The sequence below is a fragment of the Camelus ferus genome, chromosome 18 (assembly GCF_009834535.1).
Source record: "Camelus ferus isolate YT-003-E chromosome 18, BCGSAC_Cfer_1.0, whole genome shotgun sequence".
Classification (NCBI taxonomy): Eukaryota; Metazoa; Chordata; class Mammalia; order Artiodactyla; family Camelidae; genus Camelus; species Camelus ferus.
Window position 1 is genome coordinate 36,804,768 of NC_045713.1, and position 21,744 is coordinate 36,826,511.

The 21,744-nt window shown below is 39.2% G+C and overlaps 1 protein-coding gene and 1 pseudogene across 4 annotated transcripts; both read right to left on the minus strand.

The window, feature by feature from the left end:
• Positions 1–1,355: 1,355 nt before the first annotated feature.
• On the minus strand, positions 1,356–9,299 carry LOC116657620. 4 transcript variants are annotated; one of them, XM_032461020.1, is made up of 3 exons: positions 9,026–9,299; positions 2,211–2,599; positions 1,356–2,171 (listed from the first exon to the last, which is right to left on the minus strand). In XM_032461020.1, exons 1-3 carry the CDS (start codon positions 9,283–9,285, stop codon positions 2,107–2,109), a joined length of 714 nt encoding a protein of 237 aa, XP_032316911.1. In that variant the 5' UTR covers positions 9,286–9,299; the 3' UTR covers positions 1,356–2,106. The 4 variants fall into 4 exon arrangements, 3 of the variants coding, with proteins under 3 accessions (XP_032316911.1, XP_032316910.1, XP_032316909.1); XM_032461019.1 differs by having other exon boundaries at positions 1,356–2,596; XM_032461018.1 differs by having other exon boundaries at positions 1,356–2,599.
• A 6,898-nt stretch (positions 9,300–16,197) lies between these two features.
• LOC116657617 lies at positions 16,198–21,737 on the minus strand (annotated as a pseudogene).
• Between the last annotated feature and the right edge of the window lie 7 nt (positions 21,738–21,744).

A 21,744-nucleotide genomic window follows, 5' to 3' on the forward strand; every position in this document is an offset into this window, starting at 1 on the left:
TATGAGCACTGTAGAACTCAATGGCTATGAGTATTTACTATGTTTGGACGTTATATTTAATTTGAAAAACAACCTTAATTCTATTAATAATTTGCATAATTCTTTCCAAGATTTATTTTCATCAACGTGTACGTGTGTGTATGTATACATACATGTGTATGTGTACGTTTGCTTATGCTTATGGACAGAGATTTATACTCATGTAACTAAGAATAAGCAGGCTTATATATAGGCCTGTACTTCTGAACTTCATCTGACTTGTGTCATTAACATTTCACTTACCACTATTAACCAAAATTTGATTCTTACTTGGTATGTGATTCATATATGCAACACTTAAGTAAAACATTTCTATGTTATTGACTATTAGTTTTTTTCCTCTAGAATCTTCATTCTCATAAATAACACTCTGAAGGACATCTCTGAAAACAAACCTAAGCTTGTATGTCTTGATTATTTCCAGCATTACTTCTAGGGAAAAGTCTTGACTGGGCGGTTAAAATGAATTGTTTGTAAGCTAAACAAAGGTTTAAAAGCTAGAATTATTAAAAATAAATTCTAATACATAATTCACATTTGGTCAGGTAATATTTCATACTACCACAAAAATATTATATAAGGATTTTTATCCTCTCCTGATTTTCCAAGATGTTTGGTTAATACGTAATAAAATGTAAAGACTAAAACAATATATTTTTTAGATAAAACTAAAAACAGTAAAACAACTCACACTTTACACTTGTATTGCCTCTTGCTTTCTCAAATTAATTCTGTATTCTCAAAAGTATGATCATAAAAGATAACAAGTAAAAAATTAAATCTCAGATTATTAATATTGCTTTTCACAAAGGCATTTAAAACTGTCTGCTATTTGCATTTATATTAGGAAACATCCTTTTTAAACATCAGTGAGCATGCTCTCCAAGTGCATTTACTTAAGCATTCTTATTAACAGTCCTGGTATTATTTTAATAAGAAGTATCTAATCAAGATATTTTAATCTAAATATTGTAGATAAATCAGAATATATTAATCATTTACATGCAATCAGAACATTAGAATTTTTAAAGCTACATAACTGTTGATTTACTGAGATACGTCAGCCACCAAAAGTAGCAAGTAATGAGAACAAGTAATTTATGCTGAGTAAATTCTAATCAGATGTCTTTAAAAAATTGTGTAGGAAAATGAACATGTACAACTATGATGAACTAATCTCCTCAACTAGAACAGTCCTGGATGTACTTAAAATATTGAGATTTCATTTAAAATAATATTTATAGTCTTTCCTCCAAAAAACACATTTTAACTATTTTGGTCTCATTGCCAAGGGAATAGAAAAGGAACTCACAAAATGAGATTATTTTAATTATCTTATTTTCCTATTAAAATGGCAAGACACATATTGAGTTTAACAGATATGAGAGAGTATATTCTTTTTGACTATAAAAAATATTTTTGAGGTCTTTTTTCTTGGTAGTGGGATGTCACTTTGCAGGAGTAATATCTAACTACAGATACATATAGATACAGATACAAATACAGATATATATATGTGTGTATTCTATTTGCAGAGAATTACTTATTAAAAGGTATTTGTGATAAATATCTCCATTTATGAAATGAAAAAGTGATTTAAAAACAGCAAATGTTGACTGAAGGGAAATTATCTTGCAATTTATGACAGCATCTAATTTAAATCCCTACTTTGTGACTTAAATCAACATTGTGAGTTTTAATTAAATTGATACTGAATAATAAATTCTTCAGCATAGTGAGATAAGTGGATTCAAACTTACTATATTTCCTACAAAGCATACATTATTCACTTACGAATATATCTGTGAAAAAAATTTTAATGTGATTATTTGGAAACAAAGCCAAAATGAGTATGACTCATATCAAAACATCTGTTTTTAAAACTGTAGTTACCACATGAAATGGTTAAGGGTAGAATTTAAAAGACATGTATTCTATTATTTTTTCACTTTTAAAACATTCTCTGATTTAGAAGGTGGGGTAAAAGGAATCAGAATATTTGTGAAAATAATTATAGTGCATACACGTATTGAAAGGTAGTATGTGTAATGAAGCTGCGGTATCTTTTTATTCAACGGGAACACGAGAGGAAAGGAGAAAGGAGGAGACAGGGGTCGGGTCACAAGACAACGGACTGGCGGCGGCGGCGGCGGCGGCGGCGGCGGCGGCGGCGGCGGCGGCAACAGAGCGAGCTCCGGGGGCAAAGGGCGGGGAGGGTGGGCGTGTGCAGGTGCGAAGCGAGGGGTGACCGGGACGTCGGGCTGAAAGGTCTCGGTTGGTTCCCGTTGCCCCTTCCCGCGGCTGAGCCTTGGGAGCCACGGTGATCTCGGGCGTCTCCGGAGCGGCCGCCGCTACCGTCTCTCCAGGCTGAGCGGGGAGGCGGCGGCTGCAGCCGCGGGCACAGCAGCCGCCACGTCGCACACGCGCGGAGAGCGGAGGTCCACACCCTGACGACGATCGGCAGTGCGAAGACCCAGGCCCCGGGCACGTCTCCTCCACTTCCGTGGAGGAGCTCAAGGGGATGTCGCTGCTGGACCCGGCAGAGTCCAATGGATCACTGCTTTTGGAATCAAAGATAAATCCAAACACTGCACATCAGAGACAACAGGATCCATTAACTGTTTGGTCAGAAGCTGAAAACTATGATCTGGCAATAAGTTTTCAGGAAAAAGCGGGCTGTGATGAGATCTCGGAAAAAAATTTGTCAGGTTCAAGGTAAGAATCAACCAGTGAAGCCACACAGGACCTCACTGATGAACCAGAAGAATGATTTGAAGAAATGCCTGAAACAAGTCATCTGATTGACCTGCCCACATGTGAACTCAAATAAACTTGAAGAGATTGCTGACTTAGTGACCTCAGTTCTCTCCTCACATATCCATAGGGAAAAGCTGGATCTGGCCTTGGAAAATGAAGGCTATATTAAACAACTACTGTTCCAAGCTTGTGAGAACCTAGAAAACACTGAAGGCTTACACCATTTGTATTAAATTACTAGAGGAATCCTACTCCTAAGTAAAGCAACTCTGCGGTAATGTTCTCTGACGAGTGTATCGTGGATGTCGTGGGATGCCTTGAATATGACCCTGCTTTGGCTCAGAGAAAAAGGCACAGAGAATTCTTGACCAAAACTGCAAAGTTTAAGGAAGTTATTCCAATAACACATTCTGAACTAAGGCATAAAATGCATCAGACTTACAGGGTACAGTACATAAGTGAGAAACTACTTGTTTTATGAGGTCAAACAGAATCTTGATACAAAATCCTGACATTAACTTTGTAAGAAAGGAAAGTAATAAGCTAGTTTTAAGTGTAAAATAAAATTTTAAATGTACTAAAGGTATAATACCTCAAAACCAAGTTGACATATTCAAGAAATGAAAGGTAATTTACTATAGTATTAGGATAAAGAAGAAACACATTCCTCAGAGATACATGTAAGTTATTTTTAAAATTGAACACCTTTCATGTTATACCAAAAAGGGAAATATAGAGGATTTTGCTTATATAATTAGTGTTAAATATAAAAAAACTTAGAGCAAGCATCATACTTTATGGTAAAATGTTGAAAGCTTTATCTTTGAGATGATATACCATTCAAGGATCCATATAACTATTTCTCATTAAAAATTTAAAAGTAGTCACAATCTGTATAGCATAAAAGATACAAGAAAGAATGTGTAAGGAATAAAAAGGGAGAAAAAAAACTTTACTACTTAGAGATGTTCTCAGTTTGAAGGTAGAAATACCCCTTCAAAAACTCTGTACAAAAATTATTGCAATTAATAAGTTTAGCAAAATTAAAGTGAAAATTAGGATAAAAGCTGCATTTCTAAATGAAGGAATAAGCAGGATAAAAGAACCTTTGAAAAGTTCCATTTAAGACAAGATATAAAATTATCAGATATATAAGAACAATTGTAAAAACATATTTTAAATATATTTGAACAAAAACAGTACAGATCCAAGGTCAGCCAAATGGCACTGAACAAATAACAATTTATGGCCCAAAACAGCTTTCTGAGAGCTCTAGAAAATGGTTAGGAACACCCCACAAAGAAGCAGCTGCATTCAAACCGGCAGGAAATTTGTGGCATTCTGCTCACCCTTGCCCCACCTCCTTCATGTTACATCTCTGTGCGATCTGGAGGGAACAGCTCAATTCTCAGCTCCTACCTTGGACAGAAAGACAAGGATGAAACCTTCTTGCCACATTCTAGGGGTTGGTTGAGGGGGTTATTTCTGTCTTGCTTGACCAAGAACAGTGATGAGAGTGGTGGCAGAGTTTAGATATCAGACTGGAGGCTGCTGAAAGCAGTGGAGGGTACTGTGACATGCTGGAGATACATGTAGTCTGCAGTCCCACTGGAACCTTGGGGCATGAGCTTATGGGCAGAGAAATAAAATAGAAATCTAAGATGACCGGGAGAAATCAGGGATGAGACCCTTAAAAGCAGCTGTATAGATGGGGAACTTTAAAAAAAAAAAAAAAAAAAAAAAGCAAAGGCCCAGAGAAGATGCATCATTCCTGGAAAAGATATGAAAGGACCTGGAGCCTTTGAACTGAGCTGATCAGTGAAGGTCTTCCTCTACACAGAGCTATTCCATAAAAACTGGAGAAATGGCTGCTTTTCCAAATTCCCAAATCTCAGTAAAAATCACAGGTACATAAAGAAACAGGGAAACAGCCCATTCAAAGGAACAAAATAAATATCCAGAAACTAACCCTAGAGCAATTCAGACTTCTAACCAACTAGACAAAGACTTGAAAACACCGCCTTAAGTTTACTCAAAAACCAAAAGAAAAATGTAGACAAATAAGCAAAATTAGGAAATGATTTATGAACAAAATGAGAATATCATAAAGAGATGCAAATAATAAGAGAAAAACTCTGGAGCTGTAAAATACAATAAACGAATTGAAAAATGTATTAAAGGTGTTCAACAGCAGACTTCATCAAATAGAAGAGAAAATAGTGGATTTGGAGATAGATCGTTTGAAATTATCAACTCAGAGGAGCAAAAAATAATAATAAAGAAAAATGAAAAGAGCCTAAGGGATTTATGGGACACTATCAAATGGAACAATATACATAGTATGGGAAACCCAAAAAGGGAAGACGAAGAGAGAAAAAGGAGCAGAGAGCTTATCTGAAGAATTGAACAGTTAAAAGTGGTCAAGTTGGTAAATGTGTTTTATCACACAATGAAATTAGGAAAAAAATGAACAGATACCTGTTATATAAAGCAACATGAATGAATTTCACAAAAGCATTATTTAGTAAATGAAAGCATAGCCAAGACATGGAAACAGCCTAAATGTCCATCAACAGATGACTCGATAAAGAAGATGTGGTATATTTATACAATGGAATGCTATTCAGCCATAAAAAAAAAAAAAAAAAAAAAAAAAACAAAAAAAAACAACTTAACGCCATTTGCAGCAACATGGATGTTCCTGGAGAATGTCATTCTGAGTGAAGTAAGCCAGAAAGACAAAGAAAAATACCATATGAGATCACTCATACGCGGAATCTAAAAATAAAACAAACAAACATAAATACAAAACAGAAACAGACTCATAGACATAGAATACAAACTTGTGGTTGCCAGGGGGGCGGGGGGTGGGAAGGGACAGACAGATTTCAAAATGTAGAACTGATAAATAAGATTGTACTGTGTAGCACAGGGAAATATATACACAATCATGTGGTGGCTCACAGTGAAAGAGAATGTGACAATGAATGTATGTATGTTCATGTATATTCAAATTCTACACTGGAATTTGACACAACATTGTAAAATGACTGTAACTCAATAAAAAATGTTTAAATAAAAAAAGTACATGAAAGCAAGATATTAACATATACTTTAAGACTCCATTTATATAATGATCAAATTTGATAATTTAAACTATCGTATTTAAGAATTCTTCTATCGGCAAAACAATAAAGGAATGTTAAGGAAGCGATTACTATATAACTCTTCCTTATGATTACCTCTTGGTTGGGAAGAGAATAGTTACGAGGGATCATGAGAGGATCTTCATGGATGCTGGAAATGCAACTGCAACTTATTTTTTATCTGAGTGATACACTGCTGACTGCTTTTTAATTTACTGCTCAGCAGTTTCTATTTTGCAGTATTTTGTGTATGTGTGTCTGTCCTGGATAGTCTCTGGGCAGTTCACCATCACATTATTCTCTTCTAAATTTTGTCAGTGAGAAGTGGCATCACAAAACGTGTCTCTCAGGAGGGAAGAAGGGGTTCCTGAGGCAGTTACAGATATGAATGGCAGAGCTGGCTACCTAGAAAACTGCTCACTTTTGTGGCCAAAACAAGGAAGTTTGTGAGGACTGCCTACATATTCTTATAAATTGCAGCAACTTTCTACAGATTTGTCGAGAACATCTGTCTTCGTTCTGCGGGCTACTCTGACGTTTGCTATTCTTAGAATATATGGAGAGGCTTCTGAATTCTAAAAGAAACCTTGATTCTATATCTGTATTTCTATCTAGAACTACGTCTGTATCCATATTTATCTACATATCTCATGGTTACACATGAGTTATATTTCACATTAAAACAAGTTGAAATGTTTGGAGGATGCTGTTAATACTGTGTTGTATATTTGAAATTTGCTAGGAGAGCGTATCTTAAAGTTCTCATCACAAGAAAAAAATCTGTAACTATGTGAGGTGATGGATGGTAACAAAACGAACTGTGGTAATCATCCAGCAATATATACATATATCAAATCATTCTGCTATGCACCTTAAATTTATAGTGTTATATACCAATTATATCTGGATAAAACTAGAAAAAAGTGAGAAAATACTACCATGATTTTTCTAACACCCAACCATCTTAATTCATTTTGATCACCTTGTTCCACATGGTGGGCACTTGTAAAATATTGTCACTTCCCAAAATACAAAGTACTCTGAAACTCATTAATTTAAACCACAAAGGTATATAATCTGGTCTTAGAAAACCACCATGAGAAAGAACATCTACTCTAACTTTTAAAAAGTTATTTCTGTTGTGAGACTATATAGCTCAGAGAGATGCATTTTGGAAGTCTTTTTTATATTAACAGTGGCAAGGGCTATTACTGCAGGCAGGGGCTGTTACTGTAGGACAACTGAAACAGCAGGAATCAAATCTTCACTCAGTGCTTGATATGCAAGCCAGGTACACGGTGCAAGGTTATGTAGGTGTTCTTTCTGGCTTCTGAAAACTATTTCAAAGGTTGTTCTCTCTTGCTGGTATGTTACAGCTTGAGAATCTGCTGTCTTAGTACTTTTCACACCAAACAAAGCCAACATTACAAGGAATGGAACACAACTTTCATCAATAGTTAGGATGAGTTTAAATTCTAATCTACTAGGCATTTGCTATACACACACACACACAAACACATACATATAATAGGTTACCATTGAAAATAGAATAATTGGTTCCTTTTTCACTCATTTTAGACTTTCAAACAGTAATTAATAAAGACATAGTTGTAAGATCATTAAACAAGATTACAAACCAAAGAGCCTGAGAGTTAAGGCTATTTAATAAATAAAAATACACAACAGGAGTTGAAATAAAAATTCAACTCAAAAGATATGTAATCTCAGATACTTTCATTTTATAAAACGAATTAATCAAGTTGATGTCCTTTTTTAATACTGTGGGACTACATTTCCTGCTTTATTACAGCCCTGGGAATGAGAATCTTAAAGCTTTCATTAACTTCTAGTAGAAAATACATTCAATCAAAAATTTGTATGTTTCTATGTGATACATATGGTGACATTCTAAAAATTTTACTGATCAAATACCAAAGTTGTATATGAATATATTTAACATACATGCATAAAATCTCAAAATACTTTATTCATTTCAGGTTAGAAAGATGGGAGGATACAAGGGAAAAAAGTATTTGAATTCTGAATATCAGAAGTAGTTACTAGTAATCATTTTTAAGATTCTATTTTAGTAACACAAACATTTGCTTTAGAGCCTTTTCGGTTATATTTAAAAATTCTAATCCCATTTAATTTTTATTATAAAGCCCCTTGAATTATAACCAAAACTAGCAACCCATTTCAATTCACGCTCCCTTCCCAAACTTCTCAGATGAGGAAACAAAAATAATTAACAGAACCCACTAGCATTTACTTCCGGGATAACTTGAGTTTTTTTTTTCTTTTGAAATGTATTTTTCACGAGTTTTACAAAGCCTTGTGAAGTGGCTGTCATTTGAACTGTTTCTTTATCCTTCGGTATCAGTGCCCGGAGAGAGAGCTTCAAAAATAATAGAAAATAAAAGATTCAGCAAAGATTTGATATTTTTAAATACTCTGTCAGTTCTATCAAGGCTACAAATTATAGTTCCAATAACCAATCACTGTCTTCTACTCTCATAAATGTCCTCAAATATTGAGATACTGAACATAAATTTAAAATTTCCAGTTGTATTTTAAATTTTTTTCGTCTTTAGTTTTTATGGACTGTGCCATCCTTTTGCTGTCTTGTGTGGCAGCTAGCTACATTTTAGGATTTTGTAATTATTTGTTGAAATTATATATACATATATTTCATGAAAAGAGACATGTTCCATCATCAATAGCGCTTATAAAGAACGTGCTACGTTTCAGTGACGAAACAATGGTAAATATATTGTAACGTTGTGCTATGTCTTCACCCTCAATTTGATAAATTTATCTCAGGGAATGAGCACCTGAGAGCGCCTGAGGGTCCCGCTGTGTTGGGGCGTGTCTCACCGGGGACGCCCCTCTTTCCAGCCTCCTACCTCCTTTCCAGTCACCACCTCGAGGACAGCCTTCTGGGCCCTTCTCTGTCTCCGGCACCAGACAGCCAGCTCTTTCGTGCCAAGCGGCCCTGAGCTCCCGGCCTCGGCGGGACGACCCCGCGCGCGGAGGCCGCCCACCCGGCTGGTCACGGGCGCCCGTGGGTCCCCCGCACTCACCTCGCCCGGCTCTGTCTCCACCGTGACCCGACCCAGGGGAGCTGGCTGAGTCTCAGGGTGAAAACGCCAGCGCAGCGAGGCGGCCTGCCTTCTTCCAGAAAGTACGTTACGGTAGCCGTCCCACGACAAACGGACGACAACCTTGGACGCCGCGGAAGCCCCCAAGGCCCTTCCGGAGCCGCCCGGCCCCGCCCCCACACAGCGGCTCTAAGGGAGCCGCCCGGCCCCGGCCCCGCCCCCTCCTCCTCCCCAACAGCCATGCGTGAGCCGCCCGGCCCCGCCCCCTCCCGCGGCTTCCCGGGGCGGGTGCCCGGCCCCGCCCCTCCCGCGGCTTCCCGGGGCGGGTGCCCGGCCCCGCCCCTCCCGCGGCTTCCCGGGGCGGGTGCCCGGCCCCGCCCCCTCCCGCGGCTTCCCGGGGCGGGTGCCCGGCCCCGCCCCCTCCCGCGGCTTCCCGGGGCGGGTGCCCGGCCCCGCCCCCTCCCGCGGCTTCCCGGGGCGGGTGCCCGGCCCCGCCCCCTCCCGCGGCTTCCCGGGGCGGGTGCCCGGCCCCGCCCCCTCCCGCGGCTTCCCGGGGCGGGTGCCCGGCCCCGCCCCCTCCCGCGGCTTCCCGGGGCGGGTGCCCGGCCCCGCCCCCTCCCGCGGCCGCCTAGGCGAGTCGGTGGAGGGCATCCTCAAGGTGGGCAACCATCTGAGTAATTTCTCAGTCAGCTGACCCCAGGGTGGGCAGGGCGAGTATCTCTTCCAAAGGCTCATCCTGGAGCTGCACTGGAGCCTCAGGAGCTCCGGGGCCTTTGAGGGGCGCCTCTGCGTTCCCCTGGTGTCAGGGCTTCTTGCTTGAGCCTTTCTGCCTGCAGCCACCAGGCAGCTTTAACCATCCTGGAGCCCCGCCCAAGCCACGGCCCAAGTGGAAACAATAAAGCTTCTGCAGCAAAGTTAAATAAAGCAAAATAAACAAATAAAAAGGCTTTAGAAAGGGTCCGTTTGTCTTTCAAAAAAACCTTTTTATTCTCCCATAGATTTCCCACATCCCCCTATTCCCTTCCCCTATTAAGGTGGTATATAAGCTCTCAAATCTCGCCCCTTTTGGGGGAGTACTTTTCTTTTTTTCCTGTGAAACTCCTTGTGTATGTGTATGTGTATGTATGAGTATTTAAAACAATAAATTTGTGAATCTAGTCTCCTGTTAATTTGCTTTGTTGCTTATTTCATAGAGTCAGCTTTTGAACTGAAGTGTAGCAGAGAGTGTGCCACCCCCAGATGTATGATTTGGGCATAAGAATTCTTTTGAGCTGAGGATACAAGAAAAGCTCCCACCTTCCCCTATTTGCTTGAAAGCAGGACATACATTTTCACAGCCATTCCTTCTCCCATTTCTACCAAAAAGGACAGAAGTTAATCACACCATTAGACACCCCATTTTCCCATAAGGGGAAAAAGACTTCTTCTATCCCTCTGGGCTCTACAGGGAAGGACAAATAATTTTCTTTCTACCCTTCTGAGTTTTGGGACCAGAGCAATCTGCATAACAAACTTTACTTAACAGCCTTTATTTCAACCCCTGGAGGCCTGAACCTTCTTTCTGCTGTCCTGTCATTTCTCCACAAATTTACTCTCTTTGAATTACTCATTTTCCCTTGGGTATCTCCCATATACATGAGGTGTACATGTTAATAAACTTCTGCTTGTCTTTCTCTTGGAAACCTGTCTTTATTACAGTGGTCTCAGCCCAAAACTCAGAAGGGTAGAAAGAAAATTATTTGTCCTCCCCTGTAGAACCCAAGAGGGTAGAGGAAAAGTCTTTTTCCCCTTATACTTTCTGTGTATAAAGAGAGAAAAACTATGTGTAAGGCACAGCTGTTCTTTTAAGATGCACAAATCATCTAACTCTAATGGAATTAACATGTGATTTAAGAAAAAGCTAATTAATGAAGATCTGGAGAATAGGCTCCATGAAGGAAAACAAAACCCAAACCAAAGCAACACAAAAGAAAATGATACAGTGGAAAAAGGAAATCTGAAAATGTAGATCTTTCCACGTTCCTCAACACACAAACGCCTACAGACACAAACACACATGCAGGCACGTGTGCATACACAGAGACATATACATGTTAAAATAAGTAAAATTGTTTCAGTATGTAGCATAAGGCATTTCTGGAAACTTTCACTCTGATAAATATTAGCCAATTAGGAAACATAGGATTTTAGATTTTTATTTTTTATTTGCCTGCTTAGTAGTAGTAGTAGTAAATATTTTATTAATTTCTCAGATCCTTTATTCATAACTTTTAAAATATATAATCATTTTGCAGGAGGAGAGTAATAGTAGGCAATATATAAAAATGCTGGCGATATTGGGGTTCTGATTAAGTTACTTGCCTGACTGAAGAATAATAAGAAATAAATTGTAATTATTTTTTGTTATTCAAACAATAGCACCACAAACATTTTGCTAAAGTTATCCTAATGTATTGATTTTCTAACACAGTCATAGCAAAGCACCACAAACTGGGTGGCTAAACAATTTATTGTCTAACAGTTCTGGAGGATAGAAGTCTGAAATCAAAGTTTCAGCAGTGCTGGTTACTACTAAGAACTATGTGAGAGAATTTATCCATGTCTTTCTAGCGTTCGTGGTTTGCTGACAGTCTTTTTCATTCTTTGACATGTAGATGCAGCACTACAATCTTTGCCTTCATCTTTATGTGGAGTTCTCCCTGTGTGCATCTATTTCAAGTGTCCAAATTTCCCCTTTTTATAAGGACACGGTCATATTGGATTAGCGCCTACTTTAATCACCTCGTCTTAACTTGATCATCTACAAAGATGCTATTTCAAGAAAATTTTACACTTACAGGTACTGCGAAGTTAGAACTTCACCATCTTTGGGGGCAACATAATTCAACCCATAACACTTAGGAACTTTGGCATCATTAACACAAGTACAGTTGTGTTAACTTGGAGAAAGTAAAAAAGGAAAGAAAAAATCCCAGTTAGATAATTGAGGCTCATGTGCCCCAGTGACACTCATGTTTCTTTGTAACTAATTTATTTCTGGTACAAACACTGTATTTTGTCAATTCTAATATATACTTTTTTACATTTTAAACTTTATTAAGTCATAATGGATATTAAAAATCAGTGATAATTTATAATTCTAATTGCAAGCTTTTTTCCCTTTATTAATGATGATTAAAATAATATGTCCTAAACTAGATAACATTGTAGATTCTATGATATATGACAATGTGTTTCCTTTTGCAGTATAAGTTAAACCTGAATCATCGTTACGTATAACTCCTATTTAACCAGGTCAAACCTGTATTCTGTCTTTGCCCAGTTTGTTTTAACAACATGTAGTACTCTTAGAGAAGTCATATTTGTTCAGCAGAGAACATGAAATTAGAAATCTGCACGCAAGTTTGTGCATCCCATAACATTTTGATTGAAAATAACCTTCAATCAACCAAGCATATGATTATTGATTATAATCAAAACCTCTAAATGCATTAATCATATCTTTTTTCGTTTAGTTCCAAACCCCCAGTCACCTTTTTAATTTTAATATTACTAAACTTGATTAAGTGTCAGTATGTTCAATTCCTTTGTGGATTGTTAGTACCAAATTATATCATAGTTCAGCCCTTTTGCAAAATCTTCCTTAAAAAGTTTGTGATTGCTTATTTTTAAGAATTGTACTCATCATTTGAATGATGTGCACTATGAAAGCTATGTAAAATGCAAAGATGCGGGTATCATTTGTGCCTGTTTTTATATGATTCTGTGTATTAAACATACACATTTTGTTCTCAAATTCTCTTCTCAAAAATATTTGTCTCACAGCATTTGAAAATACAGCATTTTCCTCAGTTAAATAACCTGTCACTATCATGTTAACCATGTGTTGACCATCTGCCATGTTCGTTTCAAATCAGATTGGTGAATAATTATTTCCACAAGCACAATACCTTTGAGAGGAAAGCTTAGGCAAAGCACACAGAATTACAATTTTCACTATATTCATTAGCATTAATATTCATTCACAAACACATGTATGTATTTATTTTATCTTGTTCTGGTAGATTAAAACACTAAGAGGACTGAGTTATGCAAGGGTTGGGGCATGTTTAGTCAGTACATTTCTCTAAGGGACATTTTGTTCTTTGTTAAATGAGAACAACGAGACCAAGGGCACTCTATTTTTTTTGTTTACTTTTATGTTTGTCTGTGGAGGGTCTTGCTCTGGTTGACTAATGTTCTGCTGTGGTACCATTTTTATATGGGGCTGAAATTTTAATTAGTCCTTTGAGTCTTAGCCAGTTGTCTTTTGGCGACTCAACGCACACGTCTTCAGTCACTCTCTCTGACACCAACTTATGTTCTGACACTCTCTGTCCTAATTAATGCACTTGCATAGCTTTAAATAATTAACTTACTACTAATGTAGAAGCCCTATTTATAAAATATTTTTGGAGTGTCTTAAAATTTGTCTTTTTATTGTTATTATGACTATTTGCTTTTAACCTTTGCTGAATACAGCTCAACTGTATCATGCTTCATCAACATTATTCAGTTAAATATTATTTTGTGTAATCAACTATATTATTATGCTTGTTTATATAATTTCACTTTATTGATATAGATTAATCCATAATGTCTCACGTAAGGAAGACACTTTTAAAGCACTATAAAAACAATATTATGACTATGGATAGCAGTAAATTTGAGAAGTATTATTATTACAACCTTTAAAGTAAGAAAACAGAATTATAACTTGAAGTTGACAATTTTTGGTTTACTGGAAGATGCACGAGTACAAGAAGCTAAGTATTAGCCTGTGATTTAAAAAGTTTCTTGAGATTATTGGTATGATTATCTCCCTAAGAAAAAAAGAGGCTGGTTAGTCAGTTACAGTATGAAACGGTATAGTCATTGACCTACCGTTCTATTGTTTGTTGAGTATTTCTCAAAAGGAAGATATTCTTCTAAGGGACATAATTAATTGTTTTGGTCTCCAACCTGAAAGTAAGTGAGCCCCTGAAAAGTAAGATACAGGTCTGCCATTTACAGCCTTATTGGAGATGCCTCAGTCAGAAATAGTCCAATTCTGATGCACAGGGGGGGAGGAGACACACAAACACACACACACACGCGCGCGCACACACACACGTACGCATACACACAGATCTCAGACCTAATCTGAGGAGGGGTAGCTGCAGACAATACTTCACTTATTTAGATGACACCTTTTGAAACCAAACTGTACCCAGGGGCTTTCTTTGAAATAACCTATCAATAAACTAAACATGGGTATAGCCATGCCGTGGTCCAACATAGGGAAATACATACATATCTGAAACATGATTATATCCTGCCAGAGACAGGAGTAGGAAGAAAGAGGAATTGGAAACATACCACTTTTTCCTCTATTTTTGCCATAAGACCCAGCTAACACATTATTAGTCTTTTTATTCTTTTTTATCCCTCCAAGTGGGTATTAGTTAGGGTTCTCCAGAGAAACAGAGCCAGAGGGGAAGATAGATAGATAGATAGATAGATAGATAGATAGATAGATAGATAGATAGATAGATTGATTGAATACATATATTTGTATGATTGTGGGGGTTGAGGGTTAGTCATTGGCAAGTCCAAAATCTGTAGAGCAGACTTGAGACTCTTGGCCAGGAGCTGACACTGCAGTCTTGAAGAAGAAGTAATTCTTTCTAAAAAATTAGGGCTTATTTTGAAAAATCTGACTTTAGCTCAAATGTATGTCAAAACCTCAAGAGTGTATTAAATAAGTCCCCGGGGCTAAGTAGGTGTGTTCCTAGATTATGAAAGTGGCATAGTGAGCTATGTCAATGTTGCTTAAAGTTCCAGCAAAACAGGTATATGTAGAATAGACAAGAAATAGTGCAAGGGTGTAGAGTTGGACTGAGAGGACAAAATTAGTTCATGGAGGGCAATCTTAAAAATGTCAATCCAGGGTCCATAAACAGAGTATCTTAAAAGGTACTAAGTTAGCATTCAAGAGATTAGTTACAGGGGCTAGGGGAGAAGCTGATAATAAAGCAAGGAGTCAAAATCCATGTCTGACAGTAATAGTGCCTGACATTGTCCAAAATCAGATTGAAATAAGGTATCCTGACTCTTCATCAGTGGGCAAGTGTTTCGATGCTATGCAATATTCTTATGTTGTCTTGAAAGATGATTCTCTTATATTAAGAGATTACAATCACTTAAAAATCAGTCTTTTAAATACAAGCAATGAATAAACTTAATTCGTTCAACAAAAATATCTTGAGTTTTTACAATTAGCTCAGTATTGTAATATATGCTGAAGAAATACAGATAAAGCTGTTTTACTTTCAAAATAATTAACTTCAGATTAAAAAAGCATCATTGAGACCATGGTACAAATATTTTGAGAACAAGTTGAAATTGTCTAAGTGCTCCAATAATTTTAAAGTATAGAATCTAAAAATTAAACCAAAATAGTTCAAACAAAAATAGAGGACATTACAATACTCAAAGGACTAACATACTTGTGTGAGATTTCAATATACTTCTTCAGCTATTTATAGGTCAAGCAGATAACAATTAAAAATACATTGAAAAATTAATAACAAAATCAATAAACTTTAGCTAATGTACAAGTATACAATTCTACATCTAACAGTTGAAAATATTGTTCTCTAAACAGTACATGGAATAACATGCACAAAAACTAATTATGTGATTGACCTTATAGTAAATCTAAATAATCTTAGAGAATTATCACAGATAACCCAGTCTCTTTACAACAAAAACAAATTAGAAGTTAATAGCAAAAAAGGTATATTAAAACTTCCATTTATTTAGAAATTGTATTACATACTTAATTTATGGTTAAGAAAGAATTAATGGAAATAAAGAAAACACAATTGCATGACATTGAAAACACCACATATAAAACTGGGAGGATACAGTGAAAGTAGTGCTTAAAGAGCAATTTATAACCATACTAGCTTATTCTATATCTACCTTAAATTAATGTCTTTTATATAAATATTAATTTCTACAAATTAGTATCATTCTACATACCTTCTGATGGTCTTGATGTTTTATAAAATATCCAAATTTCAGATATCACTGTGGTATCTTCTTACCTAGAAATTAAAGATATATATTCATCATTTGTAAAACACATCATTTCAGGTGCTATAGTGAAAGAAAACAATTCTCCTAATTCAAATATGATACATGATTGATTAAAAATTCATCCTGATTTCAAAAATGTTAAAAATTTTGGAAACAAAAGTGTCTTACAATTCATAAAATATAACATACTTATGACCATTTTTAGGGACCATCTTTTTGGGTTTTTTTTTTTTAATTCTTTTAAATTCAGAAGAAATTAAATATTGTTTGTCAGTAACCAAAACATCTCACCAGATATCAAATACCCACAATGAATAATATTAACAAAGTTAGTCTGTAGCAGACTCATTGTCATTTACATTATTTTTGTGAAAAGCATAATGAAATAACTGAAACATTTAAATGTGAAATTTATAATAAGCAGGTAGAAAAATCGTTTACATATAACTAGAAAAAAGACATGGTTGCAAAGAAACACTAGGAAGTCTCTAGCACTACAAGTTTATTCAAACACTCTCCTACATTCATTGCTTATTGTTTTACATATTGCATGAGAATTTTTAATCCATAGAAATGTTTTATTTTACATAGTGAACTGGGCATTGGAGAACGTTTATCAACCACCAATTTTATTTTCTTCCTCTTGCAATTAGCACCCACATTTGTGTTTGGAAGCCACTACCCCTATGCTGTGTTGCAGCAGGATATGGCTATGTGATTTGTCAAGAAAACTAAGACTAGTCTGGCTCTGAATGGCTGTCCCTGCACATAGGAATGATTTGGTGCAGTTCACTCTGTATAATTCTCAGAATCCAACCATGAATTCTTAGTTACCATAGACAATCATTTTTCTAAGTGAAATTTGAAATGCTTTTATCAAAAAATTGCATTGAAATCATGTCTCTGTAATCGATTTATATTTTAATAAGTTAATTGATTTTTTAACCAATGTCTAGGTTTTCCTTTATATTCCTTCATTGAAGATATTATCATTTTCTGGAGCTATTTAATTAGATTTATAGTTTACTACCTCTTCTGTGTGTGTGTGTGTGTGTGTGTGCGTGCATTTAAGAGGTCTTTTATTGGTAGTAAACTAGAGCAAACAATCAGAATAGTACATATGCAGTATTCAGTACACACAATAAAAGTTAAAGAAATTCCAAACCTGCATAAAGCAAAACACCGGAGGAAGACCACACAGCTCAGAGGTAACAGCGGTAAAGGGCCTCTCCATCCTCTGATTACACCTCATGCTCTGTCCCTAACAGAACTTACTGCGCTTACCAAAATACAGACTTTTTAGTATTGCGTGTATTTAAGAAGATTAAACACATTTTCTAAGAACCTTGCAATGACAAGTAAGTGACCCTTTAGCTGGTAAAGCAGACTTAAGGGAGGAAAGTGGGGGAGGAAATTAACTAGTATTTTGTTAAAACACTACCTTCATAACAAGTGTTTCACACTTGCATAGTATTAATTATTTTGTTATACATGGAAGCCTGCGGTAGGCCGATTACACAATAAGACTGCAAACAACCAGTGGTACTTCTCTGACATCAGAAGAGTACCTAAGACTGAAACATCACCAAAACTACATAAAAAACTCACCAGCATAAAGTACATTAAGAAATATAATCAGGAAAAAAATACAATTGCTAAAAAGTGGTTTAGAGCAGAGCCACTGTCCACCAGTAGCTTCAAATGGCAATTAGTGTTCATAGCAAGGTTTGATGACTTTACACGACCCCGTGCAATACTGACTGACACACCCTTTCAAAATGTACGTTAAACAAGCTGCAACTTCACAGAAAAATTCCGATGTTACCACCAAATGAGACGCTCTCACCCCTCTCATTGGCTTTGTCACCAGCTGGAATTACAACCTTCTTACTCACTATCTATAGCTCTGAGTAGGGCGGCTTTATTATACATGGACATCTGTAAGGATTCTGTTCTTAAAAAGGGGGAGGGAGGATGCTAACCCTACTGTTTTAGTATTTGGATGCCAGAAGGCATATTGAAATGCATAGCCAGTTACCTATTGGAATGGGACTCCTTCTGAAGTTGAAACTGTCAAGACAGGGAGAAGAAAGAATAAGCAGGCCCAGAACTCTGAGTGAAAGGACATGTTAAGAACAAAAATAACCACGATAAAAACCCCAGAAGTGTGGGTGACATGTAATAACAGAGACAGGGAACAGTGTTTTTAGGCCATGTATAATAAATAACACATACCCAAATTTTCAAAGAATGATGTAATTCCAACTTGGGTTCTAATACTGGAACCAACCAACCACCTGGGTGTCAACACTGCCCGTCAACTCCTGACAGGCCTTGTCACAGTTGGGGTGAAGAGAGGGTGCTTTTTTTCCCTCCTTCTTTTATTAAAGCTATCATTTCAGGCTTTGATCAAAGACGCAGGAATATTTGTTCTTCCAGGCTGGAATGAATGTGGTTTGGAAGCTCAGAGTACATTGAAAAGCTGCAACAAACTATAGGCAGCCAACAATTCAGAATTTTGGATCGGCCCAGATGGAGACAGTAATTTGAAATGTTTTCGATCCCTGACTTAAATAATGAAATGTGTATCATACTCCCCGTAAATTGGATATTCCATTACAGTGATAACGTACAGAATTCCCATGCATTATGACACTTGCCTGAGAGTAAAGCAATTACAATACCCTTAATCCTAACAACAAAGTTTTGTTTGTTTGCTTTGGGTTTGTTTTTTTGTACTTTTTTTTTTTTTTTTGCATTTAAAACTTTTGGGCTATTCCCTGACAGCGTATACATGTAAATTTGATTGCTAAACATTGTCATTTTCAATGATTTTATCTATTGATTTTGTTTAAAACTCATAATACAAACAGAGCTAAAATCACGCCAACAAAATAAACTAAAGATGAAAAGTTGCACTGAAAGGGCATTACATTATTCTTAATAGGCTCACGTAGAAACATTCCAATGGCAGCGTTCTCAAAATAAAATGAAATAACATTAGAAGCCCCCCAGCCTGGTGACTCCTGGGCCTTACTTGTAACTCTGGCTAGGGGGCGTCTTTACCCTCCGACTACATGCCTCACTAGCATCTGACATCATATTTGCATACCCTGAGAAATCTGACACTGAAGTCCTTGCTCTGTGGTCCACTTCTCCATTTGACTTAGTGAATGGGGTCATTGGCGCCCTGACGCCCAACTTGAACTGAGAACCAAATGCTTGTCCAAGTTCTTAATCTGGTACGATGTTCTAGTCTCTACATCTTTCTGAGGAGCTACCTGGCCGGCTAACTCCTGAGATGGGATCTGAAAGCTTTTTCTGCTGTTCCTTCTGGCTAGTCAGTTTCTGAGATGAGGACTGGACGGCTGAAGAAGTCTCTAAATTCTTCTGAGAAATCTATCAGATCATCCAGCTCCTGGGAAGGGGTCACCTGCGGATGTGTGGCATCCAAAGCAGATAAATAAAGACCTGGCTGCGATCCAAAGAACATCCCAAAAGGAGGCTTTGGCAACGAAGATGGCAACACTGAGGTAACAGACTGGCCGAAACCACACTCCAAAGGAGATGTTGTGTATATCTTTTTCTGGAAATAAAGTGTGCTTGTGGAGAGGTGACGACAGGCTGACAAACTGGAAACCGTGTCCAAGAGCAAAACCTGCATTCGTGAATTTTTCAAAAGCCTGCTGGAGGTGTTTGGAGTATTCTTGCACCATGCTGGCCTTATCACTGATCTGGGTGCCTGGGCTCAAGTCTTCTTCTTGCACCAACTCTGAATGTCCTCCCGAGGTGTGGAAATCCGTTATGCTGAAGGGATCCCCCTTCTGGCTCTCGGACTTGGAGTACTGATCCAAAATACTCTGTAAAACCTCATCAGGAATTCCAGACTTGTCGTGACAAGACTTAATTTCCACATGCAGGCCCGAGGAGTCAGTAAGGGGCAAGGGGGCCTCGCTGTCTAAAACTCCAACGCCCGCAGACTGAATGACAAGACTGCTGGGAGACCGTGTGTCTCACGCTCACGGAAAAGGCACTGTTGCTGCTGGCAGTTGGTAAGGATCTTCTTTTCTTCGAGAACTGCATGACATCTTCCCAATTACTGCTCATTTGACCGTGTTTGCCACTTGCGCTCTGGAGACTAACGGTCTCCACGCTGTTGTCTGACTCTAGGCCAAGCGAGCCACCTGGTTTCCCAGACAAGGACTTCTGTCCCACCATGTCTGGTACTGGTGACACGAAGTTCAGGTAGTTCTTCTCCGTTCTCTTTCTACTTCCTTTCTTAAAGATCAATTTGGGCACCCTTTTCTGTAGCTCATCTATACGAGGGCCGATCATGCCTCCACTGGAAGACACGGCTGGCATCTCTACCAAGTAACTTTGCAGGGTCATACTGCTCGAAGCCTGCCAGTCGCTCGTTTTACCAGTCTTGTGTTCCTCGTTTTCAACTGCGATGCTTTTTGACTTCGCCTTTCTCCTCGAAGAGCTGGGATTTCCCTGCGACAACACAGCCAGATTCCCCACGCTGTTGTGGCCGGATGCCCCGGGTTCTGCGCCGCGGGCCCTTCCTCTATGGCTTCTCTATGGTGCGCCTGTCTTCAAGACGCGATCGGTACTTGAGAGATAATGCTGGCAAGTGTCACACGTGTGTGGCTTTTCTCCACAGTGCGTCCTCTTGGGTCTCTCCATGTGGTACTTCTGGATGAACTTCATGCTGCACTCGGCGCGCCCGAACGTCTTCTCGGGACTGGATCTTCTCGTGTCTCTGCAGCAGGTACTTGTGGATGAAGCCCGTGCTGCGTGCTGCACTGGCTGCGCTGGAAGGGCCGCTCCCCGGTGTGGATGAGGACGTGCCTCCGCAGGTGGTAGCAGCTCCGGAAAGCGGCGCTACAGTGATGGCAGATGTGCGGTTTCTGACGAGGGGAGAGCAGGGCGCCTTCCCCGTCTCCCACCAGCGGCGGTTTGGAAGATGCGCTCAGCTTCCTCTTGGCTTTGATTCCCTGAGATTCTTCTGGCTTTGGCCTCTTCACATTCTTGACGCTCGCGTCTGGCTTTGGCTCCTCGGGGCCACGGGGGTCCTCGGTCCGGCCGCCGCCCAGCAGCACGTTGCGGGAGTGCGGGTCCGGCGGGTGCAGGACGCTCAGGTCCTGGATGACGCCGTGGCCTCCCCGGTCCCCGCCGCCCGCTCGTCCGCCCCGGCGAACAGGCCCCCGGAGCCCTGGTGCAGGGGGGCGCCCGGCGGCTCCTCGGGCTCGGCCGGCTTGTCCTGCTTGATGCTGACCGGCGACTGCAGGAAGCCCCCGGGGGTCCTCTGCGCCGGGAAGGCCGCGCGGGGCGCCGCCGGCTCCTTCTTGAAAGTCCCGTCTGAGGTGGGCGCCAGGGTGGGGGGAGTCTCGGCGGCCGTGCCCGCGGGCGGGGCGAAGCTGGCCACCGGGGCCAGCCGGTGGTTGAACTTGAGCATCCCCGGCGGGAAGCTGGGCTCCATCTCCGGCCGCTGCCGCCGCCGCCGCCGCCCAGGAACGCGCTGCCGACTTTCATGTCCCCGGAGCAGGCCTGGGGGTCCCGCCGCCACCGCCTCCGGT

Coding starts and splice junctions, on each gene's coding strand:
- LOC116657620 (XM_032461018.1), bottom strand. CDS start 9,285: ATGGCTGTTGGGGAGGAGGAGGGGGCGGGGCCGGGGCCGGGCGGCTCC. Junction 2,600..9,025: donor TGGAGACAGAGCCGGGCGAG/GTGAGTGCGGGG, acceptor TGATTCCAAAAG/CAGTGATCCATTGGACTCTG.